The sequence below is a fragment of the Poecilia latipinna genome, unplaced genomic scaffold (genome assembly GCF_001443285.1).
Source record: "Poecilia latipinna isolate Pla-1442-1.1 unplaced genomic scaffold, P_latipinna-1.0 Scaffold1820, whole genome shotgun sequence".
NCBI classification, from domain to species: domain Eukaryota; kingdom Metazoa; phylum Chordata; class Actinopteri; order Cyprinodontiformes; family Poeciliidae; genus Poecilia; species Poecilia latipinna.
The window spans coordinates 232,286-240,356 of record NW_015114436.1 but is presented as its reverse complement, the minus strand read 5'-3'; the positions used below and the strand labels follow the sequence as shown (position 1 = coordinate 240,356).

The 8,071-nt window shown below is 49.3% G+C and overlaps 1 protein-coding gene across 1 annotated transcript; it reads left to right on the top strand.

Moving 5' to 3' along the window:
- Window positions 1-4,278: 4,278 nt before the first annotated feature.
- LOC106934521 (uncharacterized) lies at window positions 4,279-6,527 on the top strand. Its single transcript, XM_015014487.1, has 5 exons — window positions 4,279-4,797; window positions 4,908-5,051; window positions 5,178-5,472; window positions 5,572-5,750; window positions 5,932-6,527. Exons 1-5 carry the CDS (start codon window positions 4,279-4,281, stop codon window positions 6,172-6,174), a joined length of 1,380 nt encoding a protein of 459 aa, XP_014869973.1. The 3' UTR covers window positions 6,175-6,527.
- The last annotated feature ends 1,544 nt before the right edge of the window (window positions 6,528-8,071 follow it).

The window sequence follows — 8,071 nt, the reverse complement described above, 5'->3', positions numbered from 1 at the left end:
TTCCAGTTTTTTTACGGAAAAAATGTTAACTAAAATACTGTTAAATCACAGGAAATTTTTGAGGGAAATTCTGTAAAAAACACTGAAAATATCCTGGCAAAAAATTACCAGGACATTTTCCAGTTTTTTTACGGAAAAAATGTTAACTAAAATACTGTTAAATCACAGGAAATTTTTGAGGGAAATTCTGTAAAAAAACTGAAAATATCCTGCAAAAAGTTACCAGGTCATTTTCTGTTTTTTTTCTTCCAGAATTTCCATCAAAATATTTTCCATAATTTAACAGTTTTTATGTCAAATTTACCAATATTTTGTTAACCCAAAACTGAAATTCTCTCTCTTTTTACTCTGTCTTTTGTGATTTATTCACAAACTTTTTTTAAAAACCTTGGACTTTTCCAAATACTTTTGTCCTCCAAACCATTGAAGTCTGTATTCTATACCATATGTTAATTATAGTGTAAAATATATTAAAGTTAATGTATTTAATATATTCTTAACATAACTTTGAAACAAAACTAATTTCTAAGTCCACAGGAAATGTATTTGTAAAACACAAAACACTGAGTTTGAAAGTAGCTCATGCAAAATGATATAAAAATGAAACCATTCTACAATTTGCAGACTTTATTTTGCAATTTAAGACCATAAATTGACATCATCTAGTCTTTATAACTAACCTTTGCTATTATACATTAAGAGCTAAACATATTCTTGAGCTTGCTAATGTTTATCTTCTGTACATCACAACTAATTTATTGTATTTAACTATACAAACTTTCAACTTATAAATTAAATGTAAAGCAGTCTTGACTCTAGTCTTTGAAATCAAATAAACAATTTTGTTAATTAACATGGAACATATAAAAATTGCTTTGGATCATGAAAATCATAGTTGTAAACAGGACCAACATACTTCAAAATAATTTTTTTATGAAATACAGTTAAAAATCAAATACATAAACACAGCCTAATGCCAACAACAGTGGAAGACACTGGATTCATGAGTGTGTGCTCTCATTACCTCTAGTCGCTGTGAACATAACAAAACAGTCCATTTTATGTTTATGTTCCGCAAAAAAAGGTTAATCCAACTCTTAGATCCAGTTACCAAGAGCTTGAAATGTTCTGACCAGTTCTTGTGCTTCGCAAAGGTTCCTGGTGCACCAGGTTTGATGAGATCAATCACATTTAAACTTCAAAAGGCTCAAATTTTCCATGGATTCCCTGTCATTCAGTTCATTAAGGGAATTGAGCCATCTGGTTGGAATGCAAAGCTGCTTCTTCACCTTCGTCGGCGATGTGTCAGTCGATCTCGTTCAGGGTTTGAGCCCAGAAAAACTCTAAAAAAAAGAGAATGGATATTCAAGTTTAACACAGAAACTTACTTTTTACAAAACGCTTCTAAATTACATTACAGCAGAACATCACCTTGCTCATCAGCATCTCACCAATTGCTAATAGCTCTTTCACAAACATTGAGTAATTTTGATGAATTCTGACAAATAAATTTATACTAGGAGTGTGTCAATTGCAGATTTCTGGCCAATCTTTAAAGATCTGACTTGTCAATTCTGATTTTGGCTGATACTGATTGTCTTGTCTGAATATTGCTAAATGCAGCAAAACGTCAGTGGGCTGGCAACAGTGGGGTGACTATTGATAATTGCAAACATGGAGACATGATCTGGTGGGCCGGTCTATCAGTCAAATGTCTTTAACAGGAGAGGAAAGCGGTTGATTTTTAGATCTTTGCTGAGGTAGATAAGATCAGTGGGTGAAATCACCTTCACATGTATTGGGGGATCACCAATCTTCAAAATTAAGGATTTGGGGAAGATTTATTGGTGCACCCCTGTTAGTGCCCTGAGTCCCGTATGTCGAAAGCAATAGTGGGGTCATCCTGCGCCATGGCGGAAAATGATCCTTAGGGTCAGGGATTGCAAACCGGCCATCCCGCGGCAAATGAATGGGGAACAGGGGATGAGTTTTCGCCATTCGGGCGGACGCGCAGTGTCGTCCCAGATGCACCCGTGCCCGGGTTCGGTGCTCCGATCCCGGGTAGGGGTTCAGCCATTTTCTGGAACGGCTCAGCCATTTGGTGGAACGGGACTTGTGGCAATTCAACAAAGTGCCCAGCCATAAGGAGACGTTTGCCTCGGCTCCTGGCGCGTTTGGCTTCTGCCTCTCCAAGATTGTGTACATAAAAGGTTCCCTGCGCAAGCGGGCCGCGAACCCGGACGTCCCGGGTGGGAGCGCGATTACTGGACCACTTTGCAAACAGAGATAAAGACAGGCGGGGCAAAGGAGGGGTTATGAGTGCAGCCGACAGACACTCAGAGGCATGAGGTGCTGCTGCCAGATGGCGTCGGGGGTGACACCGGGCGTCGTCCCCGCACGTTTCGGCAGCATTCGCCACCGGGAGGCGTCCCTGCCATCCGGGAATGTTAGCCACTGTGCAGGAGGGAGCGACGCGCCCGAAGGTCCTGCGCCACCTGGTGTCGATCGGCGGTATGGGCGTAGAACGCCGCCATAAGGAAGCACTCGAAAAAGTTCAAAGTGTTTTTGAGCAACTTTGCGATTTTCGTGCGGCCGTCGCGCGCTCTAAAAATCGGATCTAGTTGGAACGGAGTTCTCCAGGTCGTGCTCTTTCGAGCGCCCCGGGTCCCGCGGTCCAACGAGGTCCGGTTCGGCCGCTACGATTTTTCAAAGTGGGCCCAAAATGCTCCCGGATGGCTGGTTAGGGAGAGAGTCCTCTAAATAGGGTTCTGCTGCAGGATGGTGAGAATCCTGTTTGCCATCCCCAAGCACTAGCCTTCTGCTGCAGGATGGTGAGAATCCTGTTTGCCATCCCAAAGCACTGCCTTCTGCTGCAGGATGGTTGTTAATTTTTACAGCACGTGAGCAGTTGGCAAAGTCCCGCCACTACTTCCTCCCCATGGCATCACGTGTTAATTGATTGCAGGTGGCCAGAGTTAATTGTTACATTCGGTTTCAACAAATTCAGCTATGCTGTGCAACGTTACTGCGGTATTGCAGACATAACAGAGAGGATTGCAGCTGTAGTTAAAAAAATAAGAGTAACAGGTAAGCAAGAAAGAAAGTAATAAAACAGCAAAAAAAAAAAAAAAAAAAAAAAAAAAAAAAGTTTTCCAGGCTGGATTCGAACCCACGTGTCCCAGAATGAGCGGCAGTAGCCTTAACCACTCGACCACTCCAGTCACGTTATTCCCAATGGGTTAATTGTTACAGCAGGTGAGCAGCTGGCAAAGTCCCGCCCCTTCCTCCTCCCCGGGGGTGTTACCTGTTAATTGATTGCAGGTGGCCAATGTGCAGCAATTTGCACCTCAGTTCAGTGCTCGCCAGGGACAGACAGAGACAGTCAACTGAGCAGCAGCATTACATCAGCAATTGAAGGTAAGTTTTTATTTAATGTGAAATGTAATGGATAGTTAGAATATAAACAGGTTTAAAAAGCAACTTTATTACCATGTAAAGCTAAGGTACCTTTTAAAGCATAAAACCTTCGAATTTTTAACTGTTTAACCAGGTGTGGGCTCCAGGCCAGATTTCTACCTCCCCACCACCACCCCCGCTAGCTCGCGCTAGCTAGCTCGCCACGTGGTGAGCTAGCTAGCGCGTGGTGGTGGTGGTTGTGGTGGTAGCAAGCTATCCTGGAGTAAAGAGGTGTTTCTGCTCTGCACACCACAGCAGCTAGAAAACGTTTGCAGCACGACTGTTTCATGCAAGATGGTGGATTTCCTGCAGCAGCTTGCTGGTGCTGCTGTATTTCCACCATGGTGCAGCGCGACAGTCTGCTCCCGGATGGTGGATTTCCTGCAGCAGGTTTGCTGGTGCTGCTGCATTTCCACCATGGTGCAGCGTGACAGTCTGCTCCCGGATGGTGGATTTCCTGCAGCACGACTGTCTGCTCCCAGATGGTGGATTTCCTGCAGCACGACTCTCTGCTCCCAGATGGTGGATTCGTCCACCATCCTGCAGCAGTCAGTTGTGCTGCTGTATTTCCACCGTCGTGCAGCACGACTGTCTGCTCCCAGATGGTGGATTTCCTGCATCAGGTTGCTGACTCTGCAGGATGTCAACCATCCTGCAGCAGACAGGAAAGCTAGCTAACCTAGCTTGCTAGCTAGCTAGCGCACGTGGTGGTAGCAAGCTACCCTGTAGCTAACACCCCTTTCCCATACGTTTCCACATGTGATACTTACCATTTATTTAGTATTTTTATTTATCTTTATTTAATTTGTTTATCCACACAGAATGGCTCCACCGAAGTCAATGGCAGAGTGCCCTCTGTACTTTTATAAGTTCCGGTACCTGGGGAAACACCTCATAGCCCGCCACTCCATCAGGAACCTGGAGGAGCGCAAAATTTTGATTAACCTGGGGTCCAGGCGGGTTAACATCAGGGGGCTCACCTGCCCCATCCCGGGATGCGGGTACGCCCGCTCCCGTCTTGATACACACCTTTCACAGACGGGCCATCCTGAGATGGAGGTGGGTGAGCTGGTGAAGGTGGTGGAGCAGGTGAAGAGGGACCTGACGGTGAAGCTGCTCCGTGAGCTGAGGGCGACCAATCCGGTCCCTCCCCTGCTCTCCTCCCTGGACCTGGATCCTGAGCAGGAGGAGATGAGGGAGGCTGGCCCCAGCTGCTCGCCGCCGGCCACCTGCTCAAACTGCCACGCGCTTCAGGCAGAGGTTATAGAGCTGCAGAAGAAGCTAAGGATACAGCTAAAGACTTTATCAAAGAAGAAAAAGCGTATCACCTACCTTCAGCAGGTATGTAACATTCATTCCCACAGTCAACCACCTACGTTACCTACTTGTGTTTTCCTTTCCAGCAGGACTGACTTCCGGCTGCGAGTTGTCCTCCTGCTGCCCTTTCGCAGCAGTACTTCCTGCGGGCGGGGAGTCTGCCATTTGCGAGGAGCAGGTCCTGCTGCCGGATGTTCACCATCCCTCAGCAGGACCTGCCAGCTGGCCAGGATCCACCACTTCAAGTTCTTGGCCATTGGCAGGAGGCTTACCTCGACGTGGACGGTGCTGGATAATGTGTGCAGGATCTATGAGTAAGGCCCTCTCCGACGTACACCGGCGAATGTTTTTTGATGCGTCCTCTCGTTGAACTCTTACCTTTTTTCTTCTTTTTCCTGGAGCAGATGGCCAGAACACTTGCGGAGGGAGGGCAAGGCGGTGACGACCATAGAAGCGTATGTGGTGAACTCCATGGAGTTCATCACATTTTTCCGAGAAACACCCCCGCCCACCTCCCGGGTGTTGAAGCGCACTCTGGTCGCCGTCCACAGGGCGCTCTCTGTGACGGTCTCTGGGCTGGGGAGACGGGTGGCTGTGCACCAAATACAGGTGAAGCGCGCCAAGCTCAGGCACCTGTCCCGAAGTGTCACCTCCGTGTTTGCCGGACCAGGTGCCGGGAGGTGATCCCTCGTTTGCTCGGTGAGTGAGAATTTTGTCAACTCGCGCGTATGTGTGTCTTGTTCCTGTGTCCAGGCATTTGAACGGATTGGTTACCTTGAATTTTTTTTCCCTCTTCAGACCAGTTGGAGGAGGACTCCTCCGGGGACGTGATGAGGAGGTTCTTTGGGCTCCTCTCCCTGTACATCTGCTCCGTATACGGACACCGCACCGGCGTCCTCCAGAACATGACCGTTCTGGAGGTCGCCGAGGCCAGGAGCGCCAAGGACGAGGAGCTCGACGAGGGCTTCCTCATCAACATAAGTCGAAGGATGCAGAGTTCCTGCTGCCATCTGGGCTCATTACTCGCTGCTCCGTGATGGCAGCCATCCGGAAGCATACAGTCCTGCTCCAGGATGTCTGCCATCCGGCAGCAGCGACTCCTTCCGTGGAATGGCAGGCAGCAACCCAACACCCCCTCTCTCTCTCTCTCCCCAAAAGGTCAAGGAGCACAAGACGAACCGAGCCTTTGGCTCGGCTCAGGTGTTCCTTACCCCGGAGGAGTTCAGGTGGATCGAGCGGTGGCTGACCGTGCGCGCCGGGCTTGACCCCGCCACGGACCTTCTCATCTTTGCGGACGGCGACAAGCCGTTCAAAAACCTGCTGTCGTCCGTCCAGGATGCGTGGTCTGAATTGGGCTTGCCCGGCGCACCCACGAACGTCCATAGCTACCTACGCAAGTGATCATCTAACCTTTTGAAAACAGTATGTAACAAGCAAATGTTGAAAGCTTTCCTTTATTTCCTAAGGCCAGGGATCACCTGCCGCCGGAGGAGCACACAGTAATCAGTGGCATCATGTGCCATGACATCTCCACCGCGGAGAAATACTACGCGGTGCAGAGGTCATGCAGCCAACTCGCGGCCATCCGCAAAACGTTCGACGCACTTACAGACCCAGGGAGGAGATGGAACCCGTCCTCCTCCAGCCAAAGGGTGGGTTTTCACGTGCCTCCTCGAAGCCATCCGGCAGCAGCAGAGGATGGCTGCTGCCGGAAGGCTCCTTCCATCTCGCACAACCTAATCTAATCGATGTTCTTTTTACGTTTCAGGGAGGATCTGCGGTGGTGGCAGCGGCGGCAGCCGCCGCAGAGGAGGAGCAGCCGGAGCAGCACCAGGGCCAGGAGGACCATGGCTTCCAGCATATAATAGCCTTGGACAGCTATGAGGAGGAGGTGGAGACCACTCCGGGCCGGAAAGCAACCAAGAAGGTGTTTTTTTTTTTTTTTTCATCTCTCCTCGACGTACCTGCCTCGAAGAAGCCATCCGGCAGCAGCCGAGAGAGCTCCCGGATGGCAGGCCCCTGGGGCCTGCCATCCGGCAGCTTCCTCGGCTGCTGCCGGATGGCTACCTCCTTGTCGCACACCCTACTCAATGTTTTTTTTTTCTTTTCTCATCTCAGAGAGCGGTGGTGGTGGAGGAGGAGCAGCAGGAGGGAGAGGAGGACGTGTCTCCCAAAAAGAGGACAAGGGTGGGTTTTCATCCCTCCTCGACTTGCCGTTGTAACTTACCTGTTTCTTATCTGCTCACATTTGAAACCTTCTTTTCACCTTTCAGAGCATGACGCGTCAGCAGGCGCTCTCAGACTCGTCTGAGGGCGCCCGTTCCCTGGGGAGCGACCCCCCCCCCCCCCCCGAGACCTCCTGCGCCTCTGAGACGACGGAGGTCACGGAGTGCTTGTACAGCTCCCATTCCACGGAGCCGACCCCGTCGTCTCTCCTGGAGACTGACACTTGCAGCAGCCAGTCCTCCGACATGCAGGAGGTCCCGGCCAGCCCTCCGGGAGTCCCCGAGTCTGAGCCACTGGAGCAAGCCGCCACCGGAGCAAGCCGCCACCTCCACGGCCGAGCCACCCGCCACCTCCACGCCCAAGCCACCCGCCGTCGTCTCTGCCGGAGACGGAGAGCGGAAGCAGCCAGTCCTCCGACGTGCAGGAGGACCCGGCCAGCCCTTCTCCGAGACTCCCCGAGCCTGCTGCTGCACCCCCACCGGAGCGAGACCCCACCGCCAAGGCCCGGGAGGAGGAGGAACGACCCGGCCCCTCCTCGTCCAAGCGACCCGGCCCCTCCGCTGCCGAGAAACCCGGGGGGGTTCTAACCATGCGAAGGCTCCGCTCCATCAGGTCCTTCTTTCCCCATCCGCCACCCCCAGGAGGAGCAGGACCAGCCCCATCCCGCTGACGTTGCGCTCCCGCAACGTCAGCCGGAAAAAGGATTAGCCCCCCCCCCCTCTTTTTTATATGTAAATAGTTTGAAGTGTTTGTGTGTTTTATAGTAGATTTTTTAGCACTTTATATTTTTTGTACATAGTTATATATTTTCAGTGTGTTTTTAATAGTTAATTTGGTTCAATTTTCTTGTAAATAGTTTTTAGGGTTTTAGTGTGTGTTTTATAGTACATTTTCTTAGCACTTTATATTTATTTTTTGTACATAGTTTATATATTTTCAGTGTGTGTTTTTAATAGTTAATTTGGTTCAATTTTCATGTAAATAGTTTTTTGGGTTTTAGTGTGTGTTTTATAGTACATTTTCTTAGCACTTTATATTTTTTTGTACATAGTTATATATTTTCAGTGTGTTT